Source organism: Aspergillus pseudonomiae, assembly GCF_009193645.1.
Source record: "Aspergillus pseudonomiae strain CBS 119388 unplaced genomic scaffold BDV37scaffold_39, whole genome shotgun sequence".
NCBI lineage: Eukaryota > Fungi > Ascomycota > Eurotiomycetes > Eurotiales > Aspergillaceae > Aspergillus > Aspergillus pseudonomiae.
The window spans coordinates 34,002-61,224 of NW_022476031.1; the positions used below are offsets into that span (position 1 = coordinate 34,002).

General features: G+C 50.3%; 9 protein-coding genes across 9 annotated transcripts; 5 read left to right on the forward strand and 4 right to left on the reverse strand.

Annotated features, from left to right (window-relative positions):
- Positions 1-83: 83 nt before the first annotated feature.
- On the forward strand, positions 84-1,373 carry BDV37DRAFT_283682 (NO-inducible flavohemoprotein; the record flags this gene model as incomplete). Its single annotated transcript, XM_032087344.1, has 1 exon — positions 84-1,373. The coding sequence occupies one exon, from the start codon at positions 84-86 to the stop codon at positions 1,371-1,373; it is 1,290 nt and encodes a 429-aa protein (XP_031940762.1).
- A 148-nt stretch (positions 1,374-1,521) lies between these two features.
- BDV37DRAFT_283683 (GNAT family N-acetyltransferase) lies at positions 1,522-2,156 on the reverse strand (the record flags this gene model as incomplete). The annotated part of the gene is made up of 2 exons (XM_032087345.1): positions 1,522-2,006; positions 2,117-2,156. 2 exons carry the CDS (start codon positions 2,154-2,156, stop codon positions 1,522-1,524), a joined length of 525 nt encoding a protein of 174 aa, XP_031940763.1.
- A 4,797-nt stretch (positions 2,157-6,953) lies between these two features.
- nte1 (lysophospholipase) lies at positions 6,954-12,687 on the forward strand. Its single transcript, XM_032082153.1, has 2 exons — positions 6,954-7,956; positions 8,038-12,687. Exons 1-2 carry the CDS (start codon positions 7,589-7,591, stop codon positions 12,284-12,286), a joined length of 4,617 nt encoding a protein of 1,538 aa, XP_031940764.1. The 5' UTR covers positions 6,954-7,588; the 3' UTR covers positions 12,287-12,687.
- A 321-nt stretch (positions 12,688-13,008) lies between these two features.
- Positions 13,009-13,728, forward strand: BDV37DRAFT_283686 (uncharacterized protein; the record flags this gene model as incomplete). The annotated part of the gene is made up of 1 exon (XM_032087346.1): positions 13,009-13,728. One exon carries the CDS (start codon positions 13,009-13,011, stop codon positions 13,726-13,728), a length of 720 nt encoding a protein of 239 aa, XP_031940765.1.
- A 1,207-nt stretch (positions 13,729-14,935) lies between these two features.
- Positions 14,936-15,603, reverse strand: BDV37DRAFT_283687 (uncharacterized protein; the record flags this gene model as incomplete). The annotated part of the gene is made up of 4 exons (XM_032087347.1): positions 14,936-15,068; positions 15,121-15,243; positions 15,302-15,405; positions 15,460-15,603. 4 exons carry the CDS (start codon positions 15,601-15,603, stop codon positions 14,936-14,938), a joined length of 504 nt encoding a protein of 167 aa, XP_031940766.1.
- A 3,259-nt stretch (positions 15,604-18,862) lies between these two features.
- BDV37DRAFT_134948 (actin-related protein ARP5) lies at positions 18,863-21,623 on the reverse strand. The gene is made up of 5 exons (XM_032078756.1): positions 21,202-21,623; positions 20,814-21,134; positions 19,815-20,755; positions 18,986-19,762; positions 18,863-18,921 (listed from the first exon to the last, which is right to left on the reverse strand). The coding sequence occupies exons 1-5, from the start codon at positions 21,395-21,397 to the stop codon at positions 18,889-18,891; spliced, it is 2,268 nt and encodes a 755-aa protein (XP_031940767.1). The 5' UTR covers positions 21,398-21,623; the 3' UTR covers positions 18,863-18,888.
- A 922-nt stretch (positions 21,624-22,545) lies between these two features.
- On the forward strand, positions 22,546-23,866 carry BDV37DRAFT_250088 (uncharacterized protein). The gene is made up of 2 exons (XM_032082154.1): positions 22,546-23,331; positions 23,390-23,866. Exon 1 carries the CDS (start codon positions 22,705-22,707, stop codon positions 23,269-23,271), a length of 567 nt encoding a protein of 188 aa, XP_031940768.1. The 5' UTR covers positions 22,546-22,704; the 3' UTR covers positions 23,272-23,331; positions 23,390-23,866.
- A 208-nt stretch (positions 23,867-24,074) lies between these two features.
- On the forward strand, positions 24,075-25,216 carry BDV37DRAFT_250090 (Got1 family protein). Its single transcript, XM_032082155.1, has 5 exons — positions 24,075-24,428; positions 24,492-24,518; positions 24,657-24,705; positions 24,778-24,793; positions 24,859-25,216. Exons 1-5 carry the CDS (start codon positions 24,398-24,400, stop codon positions 25,153-25,155), a joined length of 420 nt encoding a protein of 139 aa, XP_031940769.1. The 5' UTR covers positions 24,075-24,397; the 3' UTR covers positions 25,156-25,216.
- A 439-nt stretch (positions 25,217-25,655) lies between these two features.
- pfy1 (profilin) lies at positions 25,656-26,817 on the reverse strand. The gene is made up of 5 exons (XM_032078757.1): positions 26,524-26,817; positions 26,397-26,412; positions 26,195-26,279; positions 25,972-26,106; positions 25,656-25,891 (listed from the first exon to the last, which is right to left on the reverse strand). Exons 1-5 carry the CDS (start codon positions 26,549-26,551, stop codon positions 25,763-25,765), a joined length of 393 nt encoding a protein of 130 aa, XP_031940770.1. The 5' UTR covers positions 26,552-26,817; the 3' UTR covers positions 25,656-25,762.
- Positions 26,818-27,223: the final 406 nt, after the last annotated feature.

Below are 27,223 nucleotides of genomic sequence, written 5' to 3' on the forward strand. Positions count from 1 at the left end.
TTAAAAGAACCGCCCTTTCCAGAGCCAATCCTGATATCCAAACATGTAATTCAAAACTGCTCATACCAATGCTATCCAAAACAATGTTCATCCCAAGACTCGTCCTCCCCCGCCTGGCCCTACCCCTGGCCAGAGGCTTCACAACAACCGCTTCCAGACACAAGCTCACCCCCCAGCAAATCCAAATCGTCAAGTCCACGATCCCTGCACTGGAATCCCACGGCGTCGCAATCACCACTCTCTTCTATCAGCGGCTCCTCCAGCAACACCCCGAGCTCAAGAACATCTTCAACACCGCACACCAAGCCACCGGCGAACAACCCGCCGCCCTGGCCCACTCCGTCTGGGCATACGCCACCAACATCGAGCACCCGGAGGCCCTGAAAACAGCCATTTCGCGCATCGGCCACAAACACGCCAGCCTGGGGATCACGGCGGACCAATACCCGGCTGTCGGGGAGGGCCTTCTGGCCGCCATCAAAGAGGTGCTAGGCGACGCGGTGGACGACCAGGTGCTCGACGCCTGGAAAGCCGCATACGGGGAACTGGCGGGGTACTTCATTGGCTTTGAAAGCGAGCTGTACCGGCAGGCGGAAGCAACGCCGGGCGGGTGGAAGGGGTGGCGGAAGTTCTTCATCTCGGAGAAGGTCCACGAAGGCGAGGAGATCATCTCGTTCTACCTCACGCCGATCGATAAGGCTGCACTGCCGGCGTATAAACCCGGCCAGTTCGTCAGTGTGAAGTGCTTCGTCCCGGAGCTGGGGGTCTACCAGCCCCGGCAGTATAGCTTGTCGGATGTGCCGAATGGAGAGTACTTCCAGATCTCGGTGAAGAGGGAATCTGCGCTAGGACCCAAACCGGCCGGACGCATTTCGAATGTGCTGCATGAGGGCTTGCCGGTGGGTGCGGAGCTGGATGTTAGTATGCCGTTTGGGGATTTCGTGTTGGATGTTAATGCGACTACGCCGGTCGTGCTGATTAGTGGTGGCGTTGGGCTGACGCCGATGATGTCCATGTTGAAGACTGTCGTGGATCAGGGAGGGTCGAGGCGCGTGGTCTTCATTCATGCGGTGCGGAATGGGCGCGTGCATGCAATGAAGGACCGCTTGGCGAAGATCATCTCGGAGAATCCACAGGTTCATCGTGCGGTGTTTTATGAGGAGGTTGATCAAGGGGACACGCAGGGCGTCGACTATGACTTCACAGGCAGGGCGGATCTCCACAAGATTAAGGATCAGGCCGTTCTTCCGGATGCGGATTACTATATCTGTGGTCCGAAGCTGTTCATGAATGCGCAGAGTAAATCTTTGAAAGATATGGGTGTGCAGGAGGACCGGATTCATATGGAAGTGTTTGGTTCCCCGACTGAATAGAGAGGATGGGAGAGCACTTCTTAGAGTAGAAGTCATGAGGGAAAGAAGTGTACAGCTTGGTTCGTATGAGCATTATGTTCTCTGTATTTCAATTATGTGTTTTTCCATGTTATGTGCCGCGAATATCATTAATAGTTTCATTTTTGTATCACAGCCCCCCTGCCAGCTTGGTCAAGGCATCGCCGTCCACCATCATCTTCATCCAATCCTCCATACCCTTTGCCCCAATCTGCTTGTAGAACTTGATGCTGGGCTCGTTCCACTTGAGCACACTCCACTCCAGCCGGCGTCCATTGACCTCCAGCACCTTAGCCGCCAAATACCTCAACAGCTTGAACCCATATCCCCTACCACGAGCCACGGGCTGCACGTAGAGATCTTCCAGGTAGATACCCGGCGCTGAGCGCCAAGTCGAGTAGTTATAGAAGTATAGGGCCATGCCCACGGGGGTGGGAGTGGCATTGTCCGGGGTAGCGGGGGGAGTGATGAGCGCGGTATATACGGAGCCCCGCTTGGGAGGGCTGTCGGGGAAGGAGAGAGTTTCCAGGAGGGATTCGTTGGTGGCCTCTACTTCATGAAGGGCCTTTTCGTAGTCGGCCAGTTCGCGGATGAACTGGAGGATTAGGGGGACATCTGGACGCCAGGCCAGAGTTAGTCTGGCATTTTCACGGCAGATGTATGCGGGGCGGAAACTTGGCGGACAGCGGCATTCAGCCATGATGTTGACCACGTCTGACACTCACCTTCGGGAGTCGCGAGTCTAATGGTCGGTTGGTCAGACATGGTGGCTAATGTTGGTCTTGTCAATTGTCAAGAGATGTCGTCAAATTTGTGACTCGGAAGCGTCGAAGGAACCCCACAGTTTAAGTATTTGGAGCAGACCCACTGGCCCTCGCTTTTAGTGGCACGCCTTATGATTGACATGATCCACTTGCTTTGCACCACAGAGAATAAGAAAGAAGAAAGAAGTAAATAGATGGAAGAAATATGATCTTACTATGTACCAATAAAATATTATAATACAGTACCTAAGTCATATCTCGAAATATCATAACCTTAGAATTAAGAAGTCTATCGAGACATGATGGCTGACATCCACTTTTGTTCGTCCGTCCTGTTCTGGATTAGTATCACATAGCATATCAACGTAGTATCAGAAGGAAATTCAGACATACCGATCAAAATGAAGCAGCATGCCCAAAACTGGGATGAGCTGCTTCTGGTAACTTTTGTCTTTCTGTTCCAAGAACTGGAGGAGAACGTTCTTCAAATAAATATAATCAATAGGCGCATTTGCTCCTCCTGTGGGCGTGTCGCTCCCCTGAACGGATGGGCTGCGGCCCTTGGGCACCGGCGAAGTGATTGCCCTGCGGGACCCAGAGTCGATTGAAGACCGCGATGACTGGGGATTCGTACCAAAACGAGCCTCTTCCGATAGAGCCTTGTTGGACCGGCGCAACTTGTCCAGTCGCGCGCTGGTTTCTTCAACCGACCGACGGAGTTCTGCCTTTTCTTTCTCTAGGTCTCGGACTTGTTTCTCACTTTCATCCAGCGAATCGCGCAAACGTGCCATTGCCTGTCGCACATCATTGAGTTCCTGCGTCGACCGCTCGGCCTGCTCCTCCAGTTGGTCCCGTCTGCGCTTCCAATCCTTCTGCGACATCTCGAGCTCCTCTTTGTCCTCCTCGGCGCTGCGCAGTGCCTTTTCGGCGTCTCGGACCTTGTTCTTCAGCTCCTCCAGCTCCCGCGCCCGACGGCGGCCCTGAGCACTAGCCTCATCTTCAGCACGGTCTCTCTCCTCAATGGCTGCCTCCATCCGCTCCTTGAAATCGCGAACTTTAGATTCGGTGCGGCCTTCGATGTCATTCAAGAGCCGCCGCATAGTTTCTCCTTCACGGGTCCTTTCCGTCAGCAACCGATGAGCATCCGCCAGTTCCTCTTCCAGACTCTCGCAGCGTTCGCGCGCCTCTTTCATCTGCATTCCGATCTCGGCGCCCTGGTCGCGCATGCTATTCATCAGACTCTGCGCGCTAGCGTGCTGAGCGGTCTTCAACTGGATCTCCTCCCGCAGACCCTCAAGGTCCTTGTTCACCTGCGTAACTTGGTTCTGAGCTTCCCGTAGCTGAGTCCGGGTGGCCTTCAAGTCTTCCTGGGCCTTAGAAAGGTCATTGGAAATCCGCTCCTTCGCTTCCAGCGCTTCTTGCTTCTTGCTCTCCGAGTAGCGTAGATCTGATTGAGCGACGGTCAGTCTCTCTTCGGCCTTCAAACGATTGTCCGTTTCTTGTCTAATCTTCTGGTTGAGCGTCTTCACTTCTGACTCTCGTTCTGATATCGTCGTCTTGAGGCTCTTCAACTCAGCACGCAAATCCTCTTGCTTGCCCTCAAGAGTCCTCAATTCGGCGGTCTTAGTAGTCAAAGCCTCTTTGGTAGACTTGAGCTCTGTCGATTCAGCTCGCAGTTTCTTCAGCTCAGGCTGCAGCTTCTGGAGGGTCTCTCGCAAGTCGGTAAGGTCCTTGAATCGGGTAGAAGCTAACTGTTGGGCAGCAGATAGCTCGGTTTCTAGGGTAGTAAGTTTGACCTTGAGGTTTTCATATTCTTCCTTCAGGCCATTGTGCACCTTTTCAGAGTCGGCATCCTTAGTCGCAGTGCTCGTGCGCAAGTCAACCAGCTCTTTCTCCAGTTTGACGATTGTCTCTTCCAGAGCTTTCTTTTCCGCAGTCAACACTTTGAGTTTATCCTTTGACTCGACGTGATCTTGTCCGAGATTAAGCAAGTCATCCCGAAGAGATTCTATCTCCTCTTTCAGGCCCTCCTCCCCTTTGAGCTTCGAGCTGAGGCGATCGATGGCTGCGTCTTTTTCTTCCACTTGGCGCGTCAAAGATTCGATTTTCTGCTCGAGCTCATTCGTGTTCGACGATTTCTGATCTGGCTCGGCTACTGGTGTCTGCGTCTCTTCGGCAGCTGGAGCACTTGCAGCTTTGCTCGTGTCATCACCGCCACTCTTGCCACCTTTCTTCTTCTTCTTGTTCTTCTTTTTAGAAGCTCCCGTGGCACCGGCGGAGTTGGTCGGTTGGGGTTTGGGTTCGGGTGTCTCACTCTTCACCTCGGTACCGTTCTTCGCAGGCGCCAGACTGTCCCGGAGCTCCTCGAAACTGGCTTGCTTTCCACCCGCAACTTGTTCCTTGGCTTGCTTCCATGCTGTGTTGCCTTTCAGGTTGTTGTCAAGGAAATCAACAATATTCTGCAGCTCCTCCTTTCGGCTCATATCCGCCTTGAGGCTTGTCATCGTGTCTTCCATATCCTTGAGCTGAGAACGAAGGTTATCCACAAGGTCCTGGAGAACACCGAGCCGCTTCTCATTGGCTTCCTTTTCTTGTTTGGCTTTGTCTAGTTTTGCTGAAAGTTCCGCCTGCCCCTCAGCATCCTCGGGCTTCACAGGTTGCGACTGAAGCTGCTCAATTTCATCTGTTTTCTGCTTCAGCTCCACCTTAAGTTTTTCAACCTCATTTTGAGCATTCTCGATGGTGGTCTCGGACGTTGCCAGCTTCGCCGTGAGCGCCTCGATCTCTTCCTGCTTCGAAGCCTTGAGCTTCTCAATCTCCGAATCCTGTTTATCCTTGATATCACGCAGCTCCACTAGCTCTCGGGTCGCGGTCTCCAAATTGTGCACCATCCCCTCTGTTGACTCCCTTGCCACCGAGAGGTCCCGTTTGAGGTTGTCTGCCTGAGACTTAAGTGTTTCGATCTCTTCCTGTTTTTCTTTCAACTCGGTCTCCAGGCGTGGGATCTCGTTATCGAAAGAGAAAAACTCTTCGCTTTCCTCCTTGACAGAATCCTGCTTCGAAGTGGTGGAAGACTTATCATTCAAGGTAGAGCTATCAACGATCGTTTTATCGCTTATTGTCGAGGCATCCTCTTCCTTTTTATTCTCCTTCAGATTAGTGACCTCATCGTATGCTGCTTTTGTGGCCTTCTGAGCTTCCTCCATTTTCTTCTTGTAGTCATCTCTCTCTGTGGACACCCGCTTCAGCTCCTCCAGAACCATGTCGCTTTTTAATGAGATTTGGTTGAGGTATTCTGTCAACGCCTTCGGATCGCTAATAGAAGCCAACGGGGTGTTCTCACGCAAAGCCGCTTCGAAAGGTTCGATAGATAGGACACGCGAGTGGGCCATCCGATAAGCTTTCAAGAGCTCTACAGATCACGCAACAGTTAGCGCCATGGCCCAAGTCCCCGTTGTATCGACTCAGTACATACCCTGATACCGAGATTCCAGCTTGCCTAATCTCCGTAGCTTTACCCTGACCTCAGGCGGCAGCTCCGAAGAAGATTGGTTTGTCTCTGGGGCATTTGTATTCTCTTTGCCGGCGGACGACTCCTCCGCCGGTGGTTTGCTCTCCTCAGCATTTTCCTCTGAGCCTGCGGTCTCCAAGCGGGGAGTGGCTGATCTGCTTGAGCCTTCATCCTCTCCAATGGCGAACTCGGGCTCGAATTCGTTGGGATCCGGTCCACGGACGGGGGTGCCGGTGTTCCGTCGGGGGCGGGTGGTTCGTCTGCTCGGGGATACATTGCGAGTGGGACGACGAGCGGAGTTGGAGCGGGCGAGGGAGTCCTGAGCAGACTTCTGCCGGGCTTGCTCCTCTGCGATGCGGGAGTCGATCGCGTCGCGGATACGCTGTGAGTTGCGATCAAATCGAGCGTTAACATATCAAATCCGGGGAATTTGTTCGACACGTGAGGCTAACCCCCGAAGGAGTTCCATAAATAAATGGATCCGGAAATACTGTACCTGAAACATGACCGTGGCGGGCCTGTGAGCCAGGGCCACAGCTTGATCAATAAGATAGAAACAGGCGAGAAAGAGACGAGAAACAGTTATTAAAGTAAGAAGGAGAAGGTAAAGAGTGGAAGGGGGCATAGGACAGATGGACTAGGCGGTGGTGTTTCGTTGTCAGCGGGATGTGCTGCTGAGTTGACTTGATTGGGCCGCCAAGACTGGCAGAAAAAAAGAATAAAATGAATACAATACTAATACTTTGTCGTTGACCGTTTAATGTGAGGGTGTCAAGATGATACTCCCTGGATGAGTAGCTCTCGATTCTACTTTAGAATTCACTATATTTCGATCCATTTATAATTTAGACTATCGCCGGCAATTGACCCGTTTGGCTTCCCTTTTCTCCTCAACAGGTTAATCATCGGCAATTGCAGGTATAGGAAAGGATCAATATTGGAAGCGAACCAGCTGGCCCAGTCTAGGAAGTAAAAAGAAGGAAATTAGCAGGAAAGAAAGGTCATAGTCAGTGATCTGGTCACCATCACATGATATACAGGTAGTCTATTGAGATAATGCGCCTAAGGCTGCCAAACGCTTGTGCATAACCGCATTACTGACTAACCCGAAGCATAACCAATCCATATCCACCCTGTTCTGCCGCGGTATGACGTCGACCTCACTTTTCTTTATTTTTAATTTTTTTAATGAAACGGGTTTACTTCCAGTCACAGTCACAGTTTTAGTGCTTGCCATTTTAGGTTACGGGAAAATTTGCAGGTGGATCCGTCAGAAGTGCATCCACAGTCAGGCACATCCTCAGTCTCGGCCTTTGCCAGGCCTTAGTATATGCCAAACGTAACAGAAATGGATCATTCACATGATGGATCAACATCCTCTTCTGGCACGTTCGTTTACTGCCACTTTGAGTTTTCTCTATCCTTCTGATTTGTTCCAAGTTCTATTGTGTATATCCCCAAGTCCAAAAAGAGAGCAAGTCCAATGACCCAGGCGCGGACTCCCGTGATCGACCTAAACTGAATTCGTATTGCTCTCTTTCTCCGCTTTCCGAGTTGATCCTACGAAACCAACCCCGTTTGAAACTCAAAAGGGACCACTCTCATTCTTCACGATCCAGCCAACTGGGCATCTGAGAGCACGTTGTGGCTCGTGAGTAGGGGGGTGGTTGGCGACATTACTCGCATCGGAGTCCCTGAGCGAAAGCTAATCAATCATTGAATCTCGCATACTGGAACTTACCCTCTGTCGTCATCGCATCTTTTTGCTGGATGGACGGTTTCATGGGTGGCGGAGACCTCGAATTCTTTTGCGTTCCTTGATTTCCACTGGGGCCTTTTAGCTGCTTTCCTTAAGCTAGTTTAGCGGCTTAAGTCTCCAACAACGTGTTTCCAGCCCAATCCCATTCTACGCAATAACAACCATGGCCGCCGACGGTGGTCCCCTCGCGGCCTCGTCTGCTTCTCTCGATTCAAGTCTAAGCCCTCTTCATGCATCTCCCTCACCCTCCTCAACCTACACTGCTTCGTCCCTCGCCCTATCTGCTCCCGCCATAGCCGCCAGCTTTTCCGTGGCTTCGACCTTTACAAATTCTCTTATTCCACCCCCGCCGTTATCCCCTCCTACGCCTTCAACCATGGTGGGGTGGATCGGATGGGTGTTTTCCTTCTTTTTCCAGGTCATCCCAAGCATCCTATACTGGGTGATAACGTTTGCAACTATCACGCTGCCCACATGGCTATTCACGCTCTTTTCAATGAGTTTGACCTTCACTATGAATTTCACCACCCTGTAAGCTTCCGACCCCGTGCAATGGGACACTCCGTCGATCGCGCAGTGAAATGCTAACACAATGTTTCAATGAACCCACAGCTTGTTAATCGCGCTGGCGATCGTATCAACCATCAGTTGGTTCATTCGTTACCGGTTCTTGAATATGTATAGTCGTCTACCTCCGGAGCCCCAACGCAAAGAACCCGATCTCGATCTCTTCCCCGATGTCCAGGAAGGGGATTCCAAACCGGGCCTGGCCAATTACCTTGACGAATTCTTAAGCGCCATCAAGGTCTTTGGTTATCTGGAACGCCCTGTATTCCATGAATTGACTCGAACCATGCAAACGAGGAAGCTGATTGCGGGGGAAACCTTGATGCTGGAGGAAGAGAAAGGCTTCTGTCTAGTAGTGGATGGTTTGGTCCAGATATTCGTCAAGTCCATGCGCGACGGGAAATCAAACGTAGACGATTGTTCAACCCGCATGGGGGCGGAGTCTTCTGATGAGGACGATCATCATATGGACGGAAAGCAAGGTTACCAACTTCTTACGGAAGTCAAAAACGGCGCCTCGATGTCGTCCTTGTTCTCCATCCTGTCCTTGTTCACCGAGGATATTCAACTACGAGCCAGCGAAGGCTCGTCTTCTAGTGCATCCAGCGTAGGCCCTAGCACTATTGCTCGGGTATCTGACTCGTTCCCGGCGAGTCCTCACGGCTTGGAGGACAGCCCTCGTTCTAATTTTATTAGAGATCATGGTGACTCTGTCGCCCATATAAGCAACAGTAATGGGGAACTTCTGCCGTCCGTCCCGCCCCTAAACCTAGGAGAAGGCCATGCTATGCCCAACCATGAACCTAACTTGGAACCACGGAACCATCCGGGCAAGAGACGGCGCAAGTCAGTCCATCCGGATATTGTGGCTCGAGCCATGGTGGACACGACCATTGCTATCATCCCGGCCAGCGCCTTTCGCCGCCTGACGAGAGTATATCCGAAAGCAACCGCCCATATTGTCCAGGTGATCCTGACACGACTCCAAAGAGTAACGTTTGCCACGGCACATTCTTATCTAGGTCTCAACAATGATGTGCTGGGCATTGAAAAACAGATGACCAAGTTCACGACTCAGGACCTGCCCAACGAAATGCGTGGAGCGGCGTTGGATCGCCTCAAGGACAAATTTATCAAAGAGCGAGACCGCCTGGGCCCGGAAGAGATCATCAAGGGCATTGCACTCCACAATCCTTCTGCTGGCAGAAGACGCCGGTCCAGTAGCTTCCTGAGGAAAGAAGCGGTTCTCCATGCAAAGATGGCAGCGCAACCGAAGCGACCATTGACCATGGCCAGCCCAGAGGATATCCCTGGTGACCGCGAGTCGGCAGGGCCGAGCCCCGGGGATCTGTTGTCTACCATTCAGCTCTCCCGGTTTGGCCCTCGATACGAACATTTAGCTCCTAAACTGCTCAGCCCATTAACAGATAAAGAGAATCCCCCTTTTATGGCTCCCGTTATGCACAGCTCGCCATTCCACCGAAAGAAGGACTCCGTTGACGAGGATGCCCTGTTCAGAGAATCCATCCTGGACTGCATCATGAATGGCATCGGACTTACCAGCAGCACTCGTGATGTCTTACGTAAGAGCAGCCACACCTCTGGGGACATATCCCCAAAGCTTCTTTCATACGATTCTCGGCGGCAAAAGGCTGTGTTCACTAACAATGCATTCGGCTTCATCGACCCTTACGATGGTTCGGCGGATGGTGAGACGGAGTCAATGATGTCAATGTCCATGACCAGCGCTGGTGGGACGTCGCCTATCATCAATTTGCGAGAAGAACTTCGAAACGACATCGAGATCGTCTATTTCCCCCAGGGTTCAGTTCTGGTGGAGCAAGGGGAACGCCATCCAGGCCTCTACTATGTCATCGACGGATTCCTAGATGTAGGTATCCCTGTATCCGACAAAGGAGATGATCTTGTGGGCGGTTCGAGACCTGCATATGGGCCGCCACACGAGGAATTCTTTCCGACTCTGAAGCGGACGACGACCAGCTCCTCTCGTGCATCAGTTATGATGAGTGGCACAAACGATAATAAGCGGAAAAGGCAGTCGCGGAAGTCACTCTATCTTATCAAGCCTGGTGGCATTCAAGGATACGTCGGATCCGTTGCATCTTACAGGTCCTATACGGATGTGGTGGCGAAAACAGATGTGTATGTCGGGTTCCTTCCAAGGTCATCCTTGGAGAGGATCGCCGAGCGTTACCCTATTGCGCTTTTAACCCTGGCAAAGCGATTGACAAGCCTTCTTCCTCGCTTGCTCCTTCACATCGACTTCGCTTTAGAATGGGTGCAAGTGAATGCGGGCCAAGTCATTTATCATCAAGGGGACGAGAGTGATGCAATCTATCTTGTCTTAAACGGGCGTCTACGGTCTGTTCTCGAAGGTACAGATGGAAAGATCACAGTCGTTGGCGAGTATGGCCAGGGAGAAAGCGTAGGGGAGCTAGAGGTCATGACAGAGTCGACACGCCCGGCGACTCTACACGCCATTCGGGACACCGAGCTAGCTAAATTCCCGCGATCCCTTTTTAATAGTCTTGCGCAGGAGCACCCGGGAATTACTATCCAGGTCTCTAAGCTCATTGCTCAGCGGATGCGAGATCTCGTTGAACTTCCCATGTCCGAAAAGGGAGGTGAGCATGCCAACGCTGGCAGCGTCAAGACCGCCTCCTCTGTGGTAAATCTTCGTACCGTTGGTATACTCCCCGTAACGGCTGGAGTACCCGTGGTAGAATTTGGCCATCGCTTGCAGAACGCACTTCACCAGATCGGCGTGACGAATGGTGTTACCTCCCTCAACCAAGCGGCGATCTTGAACCATCTCGGACGACATGCTTTCAGTAAGATGGGGAAATTGAAGTTGTCCCAGTATTTGGCCGACCTCGAGGAAAAGTATGGGATGGTACTTTATATCGCAGACACCAACGTGAACTCCCCGTGGACGCAGACCTGCATTACGCAAGCTGACTGCATTCTGCTCGTTGGCCTTGCCGAATCGTCGCCCAGTATCGGCGAGTACGAAAGATTTCTACTTGGAATGAAGACAACGGCCAGAAAAGAACTCGTGTTGCTACATTCCGAGCGGTACTGCCCTCCGGGACTGACGCGCCAATGGCTAAAGAACCGGATGTGGGTCAACGGAGGCCACCATCATATTCAGATGGGCTTCCGTTTAACCCCTGAACCCTCACATCCCCAGGCGAAACGGCTTGGGGCCGTTCTGAAACAACGAGTTCAGGTCATCCAGGCAGAAATTCAAAAATACACATCGCGGCGGATTCGCCAGACACCTCTCTACTCGGCACAAACTCCGTTCAAGGGCGACTTCCATCGCCTGGCTCGCCGACTTTGTGGCAGGTCTGTTGGACTCGTGCTTGGTGGCGGCGGAGCTCGAGGTATTGCTCAAGTTGGCGTCATCAAAGCACTGGAAGAGGCCGGGATCCCTATTGACATCATTGGCGGTACGTCTATCGGCTCATTCATTGGAGCTTTGTATGCACGGGATGCGGATGTGGTTCCTATGTATGGTCGAGCGAAGAAGTTTGCTGGTCGCATGGCTAGCATGTGGCGGTTTATGCTAGATCTCACGTATCCCACCACCTCTTACACCACTGGCCATGAGTTCAACCGGGGAATCTTCAAGACCTTTGGAGATAGCCAGATCGAGGACTTCTGGCTGGAGTACTACTGCAACACCACCAACATCAGCAAATCACGACCCGAATTCCACTCGTCGGGTTATACTTGGCGCTACGTGCGTGCATCGATGTCATTGGCTGGTCTGATTCCCCCGATTTGCGACGAAGGCAGCATGCTACTTGATGGCGGGTACATCGACAACCTTACAGTGGCCTACATGAAGGGACTTGGGGCCGATGTGATTTTTGCCGTCGATGTAGGCTCAATCGATGACAACACGCCTCAAGGGTACGGTGATTCGCTGTCTGGGTTCTGGACCGTGCTCAACCGTTGGAACCCCTTCTCTGCTTGCCCCAACCCTCCCACACTGTCCGAAATCCAAGCACGACTCGCATACGTATCGTCGATTGACAATCTAGAACGGGCCAAAAACACCCCTGGCTGTCTGTATATGCGCCCTCCCATCGACCCATACGGAACCCTCGACTTCGGCAAGTTTGATGAGATCTACCAAGTAGGCTACGCATATGGCAAGCAGTATCTAGAGAAACTCCGCAGTGAAGGATCCCTGCCGTTACCGGAAGAAACAGAGGAGAAAAAGAAGCTACAACGTACCTTGGCGCCTCGGCGAGCGAGCATCTAAGTTTCACCATCTCCATTGCCGACGCACTCTATTATGAATGACGAGTTTAAAACAGCGAATGGAGTTTTCCGCATTTAATCTCCAGCTTAAACTTTCTTTGTGTCTATTGGATTCATGAATTTTTTGTACCTAGAGCAAGCGCCTCGCACTATACCAACAGCGTTCACTATTGACATTGGATATGATAAACTTGGCGGATAGAAATATACAGTACAGTACATTCATCATAGATGGTTAATTCACTTTCAGTAATTATATCGGAATTATGCTTTCTTGTTTAGTACAAGGTTGCAATACAGCAGTCCAGACTCCATAGTCATATATCGTCCCTATATCGAACAGCATATATCATTTGCACTTTCTCTTCACAATTTGATAATGTAGTGATGACTGATCTCCTGGCTATATTTATAATCCCCCGTCGTGTCATTTAATTTCCCAGCTTCAAGTTTTGTTTCCTTCGTTGATATGTACGGTGGCGGTCTAATCTATATTTACAAAACTGCAGACACAGTCTACTCAAACACCACGAAGAAAAACACGTCTGCCCCAATGTGATCTGTGCCGGTCAACAACAAGAAAAGAGAATACGCTGGTCATCATGATAAAATAAGGATGACGAAAGGTTGACATGTCTGATGAAAACCTTGCACCAGCTCTGAATATGTCACTCTCGTCTACTACGATCTTCGACCCTCCAACAACCCAACCTATAGTTAGCAATGCGTCTGAAAGATTATCTCGCTAAAAGGTTCGAGCCGCTCCTCGAGCGTCTCGAGGACAAGCTCGAGGAGAAAGGCAAAATGCAAAAGGCCCAGCAGCTTCGACACAAACAATTCAAATGGCACAGCTATATCCCTGAACTCCGAGAAGTTATTTTCTTATACTTTCAACTTACGTATATCATCCGCTTCAAGATACAACGCGAAGCCTATCTACAAATACAGCATGGCACCCTCTTCCAGCAACTTGAGGCGAATCCATCAGGGGCAGATACCCTGGTAACCGAGATGCAGAACATTCAAAAGCAGCTTCAAGACATCAACCGGGAGATCTGGAATGTAGAGCGAGGTTTCGAGTCTGCATTCAGACTTCTTCCAGAAGGGCCCTTCAAGCGCGCTTTAGATACCAGTCGTCGAAACAATCATTTCTATACTACGAAGTTTTGCCAGACCCAGTGTGTATCTGTGGGTGGATGTTGTGGGCGTGAGTGTGGTTGTTGCACGAGGCCTCGAAACCCTAAGCGGCCATATCATTTTTCGCATTGTACGGCGATGTGTAAGTGTTGTGAGGATGCGAGGGGCTTCAAGATCGAGGTCAATCCTTCAAACCCTACGGAGGATCCTATGTCTGTATCCGTTCCGGTTACAGATGCAGACATGAAAGGATCAAGCCGTTTCTATGGGAGGGATTTAGTTAGTGCTTGTGTCTGGGGATATTAGTACTTGTTTTTTCGGTTCTTTTCGCGCTTACTACGGACTTTAATAACGATGTTGCTCGATATCCGAACTAGTATTTGTTATGATACAAGTGGTTAGTGTGGCTGTGAGAAGCAGATCAAATCGCGCAGAATCAACATGAGTGGTAGGGGCGTGGAAGACGCTGGTTAAGAGATCATACAAATAGGTGCAGAAGATCTACTGCATCGGGACTCAACCACGGGAGCGTACAGGATAGGCAAGAGACGACGGAGATATTAAAAGAGATAGTGGGTCTGAGATTCCGTTTATATCATTCCTATGGGGTTCAGACAGCGTTCCGGACATGATTTTGCCTTGCAAGCACCTGCATAACTAGACGCTCAATAAAAGAATCGTAAGCCGGTATGCCCTTTCGAACTCGTCAATTGTGCTTCGCTTTGTATTCCCGCACCCAAAAGACATGTTCTTTGGTCGACAGCAATCTTTGTGTTTTCTTTCAAATATTTGAGATTTCGTCGCCCCCTACAGTGCCAGAACTGATATCAAGAAAGGCTGTCTTGATCTCCTGAAACCACCGAGAATCATCTGAGCGGAATGATAGAGATGAGTCTCAAGTGTTCTTCATCACCAAGGACAAGAGTGGATCGTGAACTCTCGAGAGTTGCAAGGAAAGGTCGGAACCGGGCAAGAACCTTGGTACTGCAAACAAAGTATACAGAATATACTGTGTAATAGACGGGGGGTGATATTCTTGCCACAGTGGTTCTGAACTTCAGACCGTTCCACTTGATGTAACTTTATATGGAGATTTTGAAAGCCAAAGCTCCGTAGGAACCAAAGCTACCAACTTACCTCGAACCAATGTGGTGACATCACCTTAATTAATGAATCTATGACAGGCATATGACAGAACGTTAAGCTGTAAGAAATATAAAAGTTGATCATGGTAGAATATAAATATGTCACATGAACTATCCGGATATCGAAATTACAAGTATTAGTATACCTCCAACCACCTCAACCACCCATCTATGACCTCCACACTTTCCCCCTTGCCAATACCTCACAAGTAGATTGGCATCTCCTCACTCGTGATAGGTGTATTATTACGTCTGCGTAGTGCATGCCCTGGGAAACCCGTTCAATGGTATCGTGAATCGTTCTCGTGGATTGTCTGGTCCGCCCGCCTTATATGTACTTGATCGTGGACGACAGTGTAGTTTGATGCTTATGCCGTCGCGACCGGGGCATCGGCGGGACCGCCGTGAGCACCGCCGGTCTTTTCGCGGACAGGGACATTCTCGCGACGGTAGGCCCAGAGACCGAGGACCTCAAGGAACATGCCGAAGAAGGTGAAGATGCTGTCTTGCTGTCAGTCTAGGGGGCATGGTTGATGGAAGTTGGACGGCTTACAAGGTTAGGAAGATAAATGCTTCGTTGGCCTTCTTCTTGGAGCAGGAGACTCCTGGGGGAGCGAAGAGGCGGCAGTTGTGACGGTTGTAGTCTTGGGCGGCGAAGATGAATGCGGTGAGCCACCTAGGGCATTTGATCAGTACTTAGTGTCTTGGGGTAGGAATGGGGGTGGATTGCATACAGATACGAGAAGACAACATCAATCCCCAGAACGAATTTACTAAGAGCCGTGGGCATGAACGGTGACACAAAGCCTGGCAGGAAGAACACGACCGATATGGTAGACTGTGGATCGTGGTATTAGCTACTAGTCGCCAATATGAGAAACGGGGAACATACAATGATTTCTTGATATGTGATTGACAATCCACGGGGACCCTTGTTGATGAAGTAAGAAGTGATACCCATCACAATGACAGCGCTAGACCACTGCATCACCCGGGTGAAGAGCTGCAGCGGACGTGTGATCGAACTCGAGAGCATGTTGTTGTGTTGATTTGTATATAAATGTATATACGTATGTTTGAGTTAATAGTACAGTCAGACTGGTGGATGAACTGAAGTATATAGAAGGTGAACTCCCGTGTGGCAGGCTAATGTGATTGATGGATAGAAACCACAGGTAGGGAGCGATCAGGACCTGGCTTTATATCTACAGGGCTGCTGTGTGCTGGGCATCAATCACATAACATCACACCCGAGCCAACCGACGGGCAGCTTACTTTTGCGTCAAAATTCTCGAATCATGGCGGCGGCTGCTATCGAGGATCCACGGTGGGAAGTTCCATTTACCCTCCCTGTCTGTCGAAAGGGAGGGTAGACAGAGAGGGGACGGAAAAAAAAAAAATAGAATTACCTAGTATGGAAGTGCTACCTGGCAGCTGTTGATTTCCCCAGATGCGTCATAATTTCCTCTGCATGAAGTAAACTTTTGGGAGTGGTTATCACGAAATGGACCAAAAAACCAGTCCACGGTTGATCCACAGATCATGTTCACCAATCAGAGACTTTGTTGACTCAGTGACACCGACAGCTTTGACCAACAACGTAGAACTTGCAGCTGATCCTTGTCTGAGTGATACCTCTCGACGCCGCCCATCTGCATCCTGGCATCACATACGCAGGAAGGGTCATCAGCATTACCGGAGGGGGTGGAGATTAGGGAGTCGGAATCACGGGTCCCAGTGGACGAGATCTGCAGCACACAGAAATCCAGAGCAAGGGAGGTGCCGGGCATCAGTCCATGGTTCGGGAGGGGAATCGTTGCATGACTTTTTGGCAATCCATTTTTCATAGTATAACTTCATAGGGAATGGTCTCGTTTGCGGGTGGACTGAGCCAGTCGGCATCCCGCGGAATGCACATGTTGAGCCAATTGACCGTCCAACTTAGCTAATACATGAGGTAAAAGTCAGATAAGACAAGGAAAGTCAAATGGTTTAGACTTAGCGAGAAATCCAAATGGGTCAAAAGCTTGAGGTTGTTGTAGACTTTCATCCTGTCATGTTACCCACTAATCCCGTCCGGGTTTAGCATGAAGAGCAGGTCGAGGCAGATGACCCTCCCGTGATCCTCGGTCTCGATGTGTCGATCGCGGATATTCGGTTTCTCTGCTCTTCTACTACTAGTATTAGTTCATCGAATCGTGACTCTACTTTGACTAAACCTCAAATTACAGGCCCAAGTTCCGAATTATTACCGATACAAACACCCTGGATACGTACTCCGGGGCGTGCACGGTGTGAGTACGCACGGTGTGAGCACCTATGCACAGGCGCACGGGTTCTAATGATCCTCATGCAGAAATGTCTATTTGGTGGTCCCGAAATGGAAGGTCTATAATAATCGGAAGAAGAGTCGTGTATTACGGAGTACACGGCCGATGCGCCCCGCACAACGTATGATAATAGCGGTGGACTATAGGGTGGAAATGTGTTCTGGCACTGTGCTCCGTCCTCGAGAAGAGAATGGAACCTTTCCTTTTCGCTTCGGCTCCCCCCATGAGGTGCTCTAGCTACCCACCCTCAGCCCTAACTAATGTACCGAGTACACGATCATGTCACCTCACGGCCGAATATTCTACGAAGTACACGACTCAAGCAAGAAAGTCTTCTCGGTTCCAAGGGATTGCCGCCGTACCGTACAAGGATCGTCGTCTTGCCAAGGTCCACCCAAAAACCAGGACATCTGACTTGGCCCTGGCCGTGGTCTGGTCTGGCCGCTGGCCGTCCAGATCCCAATTTCTTAATCCATCTGTGCTGTCGAACAAAACAAACAAATCGGATTCTAAGACCGTAACCACGCCACACGCCCAATGCGTCATAGGAAGCCCACCCAACAAACAAGTTTACCAGACGGGAAGCTATTGAAGCTTCGAGCGCTAAACGGCTCCTGAAGATCGGCACCGGTCGATGCGCCAATGTCACTAGTAGCAAAGTCTACCCATGCTCGGTTTTTAGTCATGACAAGCACTTCCTACGGAGTAGACTTTCCTCTATCCCCTCGGGAAAAGTCATATGTGCAGTGTAAGTCGGAACAGTCGGCACCTCCCATCCTTGCTCGAGTAACTTCCTCCGAGGAGTTGGAGGAAAAGACGAGGACCTTTGCGATTCGGGCTTAGACCCACAAGGCTGAAGGATACTACTAATTTTCTTTTTCGTCCCGGGTCAACCCACTTGTTTATAAATCCACTGCACTAATATCATCGTGACTAAGAATCCCGCTCTTATTGTCCCGGGCGCTGCTCTAGACTTTCCTCTTGATGCATGCATGGGATTGTGAATTGTCGGGTTGCCTTCTATGACGTCTTACTTTTCTTCTTTTTTTTCTTCTTTTTTTTGTTGACCTTTGTCTTACCAATGTTAGTCTTTCTTTGTGCTGACAATTGTATCAGGTGATGTTAAAGCATCGCTGCCTGAGGGTGTACTGGGTACATTCTGTTTGTTCGATCCCTTTTGTTCTTTCTCCCTTGTTTATTTCATTTTCGGTTCATTTTAATTTTCCCGTGTAAGTCCATACAATATCTCATCATAACCTCGTCCTCCTTACATCGCAAAACATATTCCCCCGACTAAATTACCCGGTAAACAAACTACTAAATTCAATCCAAGATTAAGTCTACCAAGAACTTTGACCGACCATTAAGTCCTTACTCTTTGTTTCATTACTATGTCAAGGGAGAGAGGACGTAAGGGGACTCAAGATAGACGGAGGGCTAATGTTGTTGTTAAACGAGAGGGATATGACATATCCCAGGTCCCAATATCCCTTGTGGGGTTAAGTTTCACCTGGAGATTTTATATATGCAAGGGAACCTCCTGTTCATACGGAGTACCAAGTGTTGAGTGAATTGGTTATGGGATTAGATAGCGCAGCGTCCATGGGACGGCAATGCTGTGTATGTGGAAATGAAAAACGGATGTGAATAAGATAAGTGGCATTGAAATGAATTATCACAGGTCAACCGCTCCGATTAAGCCGTATCTGTACATGTTATTTGTCCCCTGCGCCAGACTCCTGGGTTTTCTTCACGGAACCAATTTCCCTCTTTTGTACCTCGCGCCATGGATTTCCAAGGTTGTTATACGAGCCCTCCGGCCAATGGTGCAATGTACTTGCTGTCAGATGATGGAGGCTGTTCTTGTGCCGAACGCCAATCAACTGGGTCAGTTCTCTGACATACGTCCCTCAGGGAGCCTTTGGTACTGTAGAGCATGAGAACGTGATTGTAAAGGCCGGGTTATCATATCTCCTATCTTGCTGACATGTTTACCACGTGGTGACGTTCCCCAGATCATGTTCCTAGGACTTAGTTAGCCAATGCGATGCATTCGAGGTAGTATTTGTAGACTGGTGTAGAACGTACCTTGAGATATTCGCTGCCCTTCTCGAGGTACTCCTGTCGCGTGATAGATGATTTGGTCAGCTCGGCACCAGAAGCCCACTGCGCAGCTCCTCTCCAGGCATCGAGAACAGGGTCTTTGGCACGGCGCACGTTGAGCTCGGCGTTAAGAGGCAGGAAGGCCCGGAATTCGCGACGGAAGCGCTCGTCGAAGTTTTGGAAGAGTGTGTTGCCACCAGTCATGAATACATCGCGCAGCAACCGAGACTGGTCCTCCGGGTTCGTAAATCGTTGGTTGACGATGTCCGCGGCGACCTCGACCAAGCCGGCCTGGTCAATACCTGCGATGGACGGCTTGAACACGACTTCGGGCACTCGGATCCGCTCCACGTTCAGGTGCAACTGATGAGCCTCCCGCTGACTTTCCGGGTCGAATGGCCAAGGTCCCCGCAGGAATACATGGACAAGGCTCTTGGTCCAGTCTGACTGTGCAGCGAGAGTGTGGTTCTCCGTGAAGTCAGGGTCGTGTTCGAGCAGCTCCTTTTCGACGACATCGAGCATTCCGCCGAGATCTTCTTCCTCTTCCTCGTCACTCTGCTCTCCGGTGGCCACGGTACGGTAGACACCCCAGTCTTCGTCGTTCGCACCGAAGTCGTCGTCATCGCCACCACGTCTTCGCTTCTTGGGGCCATCCGCAGCGAGGTTGGCAAGGGTCTTCATGCGCATCTGACTAGCCAACGATTTGCGGTTACCGAGGTCTGCCTTTAACCTGTCACGTTCTTTGATCCTTTGCAAGATGTTCTATTAAGCGATTAGCAGCAGCATCGTGAGATTCCCCGTCGTGCATCCTTACATGTCGGTTAGTCCTGCGTTCAGAGAGCCAGCCCTCAAAGTCGGTCTCGCGCTTCTCACGGTCAAGACGTTCCTCTTCTTCCCGGCGGGCCTTCTCCCGTTCCTTCTCTGCCTTTGCGCGCTGCCGGGCCTCGACATTGGATTTCATAAGTCGCTGATGACGCTTCTCTTTCAAACCAGCTTCGTCCAGTTCCTCGTCCGGTACATCCAATAAGGGGAACGACATTTCCTCCGCGGGCTCTTCATTCTCTTCCACCCCGAGGTCCCGATTCCTGGATCGCTTGATAGAACGTTCCAAGTCCCGGATGATCCGTTCAAGGTGTGCTTCGTCTTTCAGATCCTCAGCCTCCAAGATGCGCCTCGCCTCCTTCTTAGTCTCCGACTGAAGACCATTTTGAAGATCTTTGTAATACTCCAGCTCCTGCTCCTTCTTCATGAGCTTTTCCAGCCGCATCTTGGCTGCTTGTTCCTGTAGTCGACGTCCACTCTCTTTCTTGCGCTCTGCAATCCGCGCCAGTTCTTCCTCAGATTTCTCTGGCACAACATGCTCCGTAAATGGGTATTGAACAACAAGATCCCTATCTTCGAGGCCCGTCCAATCCAAATATTTGCCCAGTTCCTGATCGTAGTCCTTCGACACGTAGCAATGCTTATGGACCAGGTCTTCCATCTGGCTTTCGGTCATTCTGGCAGGGAAGGTCGGATATTTTAATCGCATCAGTTTCAGTAGGTAATCCGACGCATGCATTCCACCCCAGTTGAGCCGTGAGCAGTTCGAAAGGAGGGCCTTGTTATTTAGCACAGGGATGACGTGCGTCGATGTATGGGAGGAGGAGATAATCAAGCCATCGGTTCCACGATTGTACCGGTAGGAAAACAGGGAGTCGATTCCATAAGCGACTGAAGGCGCAGAGTAGCATTCGAATAGGATTTCGTTCATCACTAGCAAGGTGTCAGCGGGACGACATCATGGCGGGGTACGTAGAAGGAGCCGACTCACTCTTTCTGGGGTAGTTGAGATTCGCGATCGGTTCTGTCATGACTATGGGTCTGTCGATGCCACCGTTGGCACCGTCGACCCCCAGTTTAAGGAATAGATAGTCTAGCACCCCTTCCATCACATCCCAGTTGCCGACGACGCTGCTGCCAGGGTCAAACGCATAGCGCAGCTGGCCGCGCGTAGTGGCATCGACGTAGGCATCGTATCCAATAAACTGACACGCTTTATTGAGTTTCCGATCGCGGTACCGACTCATCACCGGGGGAATGACGAAACGGGGGTTCTTGTCGAATGACCATCCGGCTTTGACCAAATTCGAGCCTGTCAAGGAAACCAAGATATCAGCATGTGTAGATAAGCCGGGGACTAGGAGTGCAGGTCAACGTACCATTGTCAATCACGATAGCGCTTGTGTCGGGCTTTGACCTGCTCCGCTGATAGCCATCTGGCTGGGGGGCGTGGTAGCCTTTGAAGGGAGGCTCTTGGACATTATAGACCTTCGGAGGTGGTTTCGCAGCACTCTTCTCAGTCGAGTTGATCGCATAGCGGCCGGGAAGAACCGCTTGTACTGATGTGATAGTCATGGCGTCGTGGAGGTGGGATCAACTAAGAGCAACGAAAGAGCTTCCGGGGATACGGTTCACCGCATTGCAGGTGTCGCGGACAGATCAATGGCGAGGCTTTAACAGAGGGATGGTCTGCACTTGATTGGGGTATCAAAGTCGGTTTAGAGACTATTGGCGACAGTGCCCAAGATGAAAGAATGTGAAGCTTAAAATCCCCGGTTTGAACGGTGGCGGCGCAGTGGACGGAAGAGCCACTGTTGGTCTTGTATGGTGCCAAGACATCAGTCTCTCTGTCTCTGTAGGCCTGCTCCGTCCATTCAAGATGTATAAACTGACAATAAAAAAAAAGAAATAAGTTTACAATATATTGTGTTAAATAAAACTTATACCAAAGTCAATCCCAGTAACCTTCATTCCCTACATTTACTCCTTGTGGTATCTAATGTCTTCATCATGATTGATCTCATATCCCATCATATGTACTCAAGACTCATTGAAATCACTCGCTTTGCGACGGCTCTTTCAAGTTCTCGGTAGCTAGTCCTGTCAGTCTAGATTCATAATATAGCGAGAGAAGAATGAGTACCTTCCAAATGAAACAGCACATTAGACTGGTAATTCTTGAACATTTGCGCCACCAGCTCGACATTCATGTTCTGAATATTGACCTCCTGCATATAGTTCTTAGCAAAGTGTCAGGGCCATAGAGAAGATTGACATACCTGGAGGCTCTTGTTCATGACCATGATGGCCTCGTTGAGCTTTTCCTGTTCAACTATCAATATCAATATATTTATGATGGTCACAGGTAACATACAACATTGTTGATGATTCGTGAGAGAATCACCGCTTGCTGGTGCTCGTGTGGGCTCTCCTACAAGATCTGTGTCAGTACTGTCCCTATCTCTATAGATCCATACTTAGTCAACCCACCATTGTTACTGGTACTGAATAACGAGGGTTATGAATAGAGTGCCTGGTCTGGTGTTTGTTTGTGCTCGCCCATCAATACTGCCCAATGCGGTGCATCACGTGGCTTAGAGTTCTAAGTGTAAATCGAGCCAAATCTGAAGCTTTATATTGGTCCTTTATAATTCATGCTCAAACAATATTAATATTACTATAGTGTGTTGCCATACAATTCACACGCCCAACTTCTTTGCTATAGAAGCATTGTGCGCTAGAGACCAATCCGTGTCAAGACCGTCCACTCCGGACCATCTCCCAGCTTCACGATCTCGCCTTTCCGCACCGACCAGCAACTTGACATCTCACCTCCTACCACCTAACCAACCAACTAAGAAAGAATACTCAACCTAACTACAATGGCGCCTCCCACCCCCGCTGAGAACGAAAGCCACCAACAACTCCTCAACCAACTCGACATCGCACAGGTCCCGCGCCCCTTCCGCAACCCCCATTGGAAGCCTTCCCAGCGGCGCAACAAGAATGTCAAGCAACTGATCTCCGAGAGCTCCCGGAGGGAAGCGTCCCAGATGGCCACGCAAGCCAACTCCGGCGCAACGACACCTCTCGTGGCCACCACCTCCGCCAGTACAGACGGCAGCCAGACACCCGCCGACGTGGGTCAGCGCACGAACATCGCGCAAGCAGCGCAGAACCTCTCCACGCTTGTCCTAGAGAAGAATGCACGGGCAATGTACTCGTCGGGGCCGGCGGTGACGTATACGAATATCGAGTCAGCGCCGTCGCTGCACCCGTCGCAGCAGACAAGGTATTGCGATATCACCGGGTTGCCGGCTCCGTATACGGATCCCAAGACCCGGCTGAGGTATCACGATAAGGAGGTCTTTGGGGTGGTCCGGTCTCTGGCGCAGGGCGTGCCTGAGAGTTATCTGGAGTTGAGGGCGGCGCATGTGGTTCTCAAGTAATGGGCGTTGAAAATTGCGTAGAGGAAGTGATGTTTTACGTGAATTTGTCTCGCAAGTGAGGTGAGCTACGATGGTAGAGTTGCCGAGTTTGGATATGGAGAAGGCTAATGCATTGCAGATACTATGCTATGATTTGGTCTACTATGTAGAATGTCCGGCCATCACAGTCAAGCCCTTTCCACCCACCGTGCCCCTCTCGAGACAGGTTCAAAGAAAGCGCTCCGGCTTAATCGTGACCTTTATATTAGTCATTCTTCGCCTTGTGCAGTTGCACTCGACTAATACCGACGCTCCACGGAGCAAGAGCGTCAGTTACAGCATCCAGGGACGCTGTCGCCGCGGCGTATAAGGGAGCCAGAAGGCTGACAAGAGGGAATCAAAGAGATCCAGGGGATCTAGATGTGATTATACAAATATAGACCAGTTCCAGTCTGATTCAAAGCTGTTGTTGTACATCGCCATCATTCATTAAATGACATCTGGATAGTACCAGAACTGCACAAGGTGACGCCACCAATACTGATTCAAGCAGTATCATTACATTGGCTCGGTATATAATCGAAACATTGGATGTAACGAGCAAGCGTACGTCATCCAATGGCCATCACATCTTCAGATATCAACAACAATCAAGAAGGTAACAATCGAAACGAAAAATGTGCGGTTAAAACGCACTCTAAGCTAGCCCGTACACCGCCTCCCCAAAGCGCCTAGCCCCAGCCTAAGACAAAAGGGGAGACGTGGCAGAAAAGGAAAAGCAAATCAATCGCCATTGTCAATCTAAATAACGATAAATATCCATACTTGCTCTCTCACCTCTATTAATGAATAATGACCATCCAACACGACTGAACTCCGTTTCAATTCTCCCAACTCCCCCGAAAAGAAATACCCTGTGTGGCTCAGTGCGCCATCCAAAAACCACTCCAAACGGACCAATACAATAACCCAATAGTATCTTATCTATCGTGCACCTAACTTTTCGGGACCTAACCCTCTACCTCGTCCACAACATCGCCAAACAATTGCATTGCCACCAGCACATGAACACCTTCTCCTCCGCTACCTAGCAAATCGCACGCTCTCCTCTTACCCATAATCCTCACCATCTCAATCACAGTCCAGAATGCCCACAATGTGGCTCTCAGATAACCAAAGTAAGCACGGGATGCAGGGTCACGCGCCCAAGAACAACGTCCACGATCTAACATGGTATACAGAAATCGGGGTGATCTTCTGCTCAGGCGGTACGTAGCAGCCATCGTCTCCTCCATTAACAATGTCGCACGATCCTATACACACCGTCAAACACCTGGACAAAAATACCCACACTGGAAAGGGGAAAAAAAAGAAGCGCATCAATTGACCAAGGTCCCATAAAACAGGAGCCCTCTTCCTCTTCGGCGGCGTCCTTCTCTTCTTCGATCGCTCGCTGTATGTCCCTTCCCTTCCCTCCACTCACCCACCAAACTTCCCCAAACAAGAGTAAAAGCTAACAATACATAGTCTGGCAATGGGCAACGTACATCTCCCCCAAATAACCCACCCCCCAACTCCACCCCAACAAGCACTAACAAAACAAAACAGATCCTCTTCCTAATAGGCCTCACGCTCATAATCGGCGTCCAAAAAACCCTCGCCTTCTTCAGCCGCCGCCAGAAACTAAAAGGCACGGCCGCATTCACCGCCGGCATCCTCCTCATCCTCCTGCGCTGGCCACTCACGGGCTTCCTGATCGAACTGTACGGGCTGTTTATCCTCTTTGGCGATTTTCTGATCACGATTGGGCAGTTTGCGGGCAATATTCCGGTTGTGGGCCCGTATTTGCAGAAGGGGTTGGAGGTTTTGGCGGGGGGGAGGAGTAATGCTGAGTTGCCTGTTTAGAGGGGTTTCTTTTTTGGTCTTATGGGTGGGTGGGTGTGTGTGTGAGAGAGGTGGATGGTTGTTGTTGAGTATGAGTATGGGTATAAGTATGGAAGAGTGGATGGGGGTGTCGATGATTATGATGAGATGGATATGAATTACTTGTTCCTTTTTATGGGGTTGGTGTGCTTTCTCTGTTTGGCAGGGAGATGACACTGTACTGGGTCTATGTTGAAGGGGGATATATATTGTAATGCTAGAATTGTAATTATACTTCTTTTGTTCAAATGTGTATTTCATGGGGAAAGGGACACCACGTTCAACATACTAGTACAGAGTGATAACGAGAAAGCCTGTTCTGCAGATCCAATCTCACAAACCACTATACTATTGCCTATCGACAACTATCCATGAGACAGGAAATTGGAAATCTTTCTTGCGTACTAGATCAGAACCTATGGCACATATCTACGAGCGATGCTCAATATCGGCGAACATAAAAGGAATAAAAAGGGTAGAGTAATAGTAGAAATGAAGAGGACCCGCCAGTAAATCGATTCAAAGCAGACACAGTCCTTTTTCACAAGTTAAGAAGACATTCATTTCGTTTCCACACCGCCGTCTCCGTCTAGTACTTGTTGATGTAGTCAACGAGGTTCTCGACAACGGTGGCGGCGTTGGTGGTCTGGACAGACTCGGGGTGGTGGGCGATCATGACGCAGGACTTGGCCTTCACAACGACAATACCCTCCTTGCCCTAGTCGGGAATTAGCATGTTTTCGACTTTTCGATATGGAGACTCCGGTCAGGTCTCTAGTGTGCAAGCGGGCGTTGTACCTTCTTTCCGTATAGACTGCGGTCATCGGCCCGGATAGCGACGAACTTCTCGCCGCCGACGTGGAAACCATTGGCCATCGCCACGCCGCTATCAGTGAAGGCGGCAGCGAGTTCCTTGAGCTCATCGACACTGATCTGTGACGGTCATTAGTGGTTGAATATTGGGATCCCGCGGGACACGGAGTCGGCGGATCCAGTGTCATGGAATTCGGTGGTCGCATACTGTGAAGCCGGGAGAGTAAGCCTCAGTGCCGGAAAGGTCGTGGCTCAGAATGGCAGCCTTGTCAAAGTGGCCGGATCCCATCAAGCTGTATGGTTGTGGTCAGCATACATGGCCGGCTAACTGAACGGCGGAAAGCTGTCGGGGAGAGCTTCGGATTGCGGAAGTGGGGTAATAGGAGAAAGTCTTAAGGGGTGGACGGTACCTGGAATCGACATATCCTGTGAACAAGAAAACAGAACTATTAGCTACATCGGTCCATGGAGATACTAGCTCAGACGAGCTTCGAGCAAGAGCCAGTCAGGAGAAAGGGACAGTCATTTCAATCGTACCTTGCCAAACAGCAGAGTGAGCACCCATAGTGACTGATGGACGGAGAAACGACGGAGAAGGGTCGGAAAAGGGAAGTGGGTGAAACGAGGAGGGTAGTCAACCGCGAAAGGGTGAGAAAGAAGATGGAAGGTCAAGAAGTGGTTTATTTGTTGTGTGGGATGAAGAAAGAGGGGGAAAGAGTCCGTTGAAGTTGATTATTAGTTAAGGTAGAGCCGCGCGCCGAAGAGAGACCAGCAGGTGGGGTGTTTGCCTGCGTTGGCAACCAAACGGGAAAAAAAACACAATTAGTGATTTGCGTGCCCCGCCCTGGCCATTCCTGGAGGCACTCTTTTACATGCGCATCAATTTCCAGACAATAATGAAAAAAACAGCAACCTGCATGCGACAGCCTTCAAGGATTAACCTCTACCCGGATCAACACCCACTCTACACTTTTCACCATACTCCCCCTGGCCCATCCCGCCGAGAGTCCAGACAATTGAAGTAGTTGTCCGGTCACCGCCATACTCTCAAGCTCCCTTACGATTTAGTCCTGAGGCGGTGGAGAGAACCAACCGGTCTTAGTCTAATTCGGGTTTGACTTGAGCAGGAGCATCCACTTGAGCATCTCCGTCTCTTGGGTGATGGGATTCTCTCTTCCCCAATTGTCTTACCGCTTGTTGCGCTATGCAGCTGCAAGGCACGTGCCCGCCATATCTG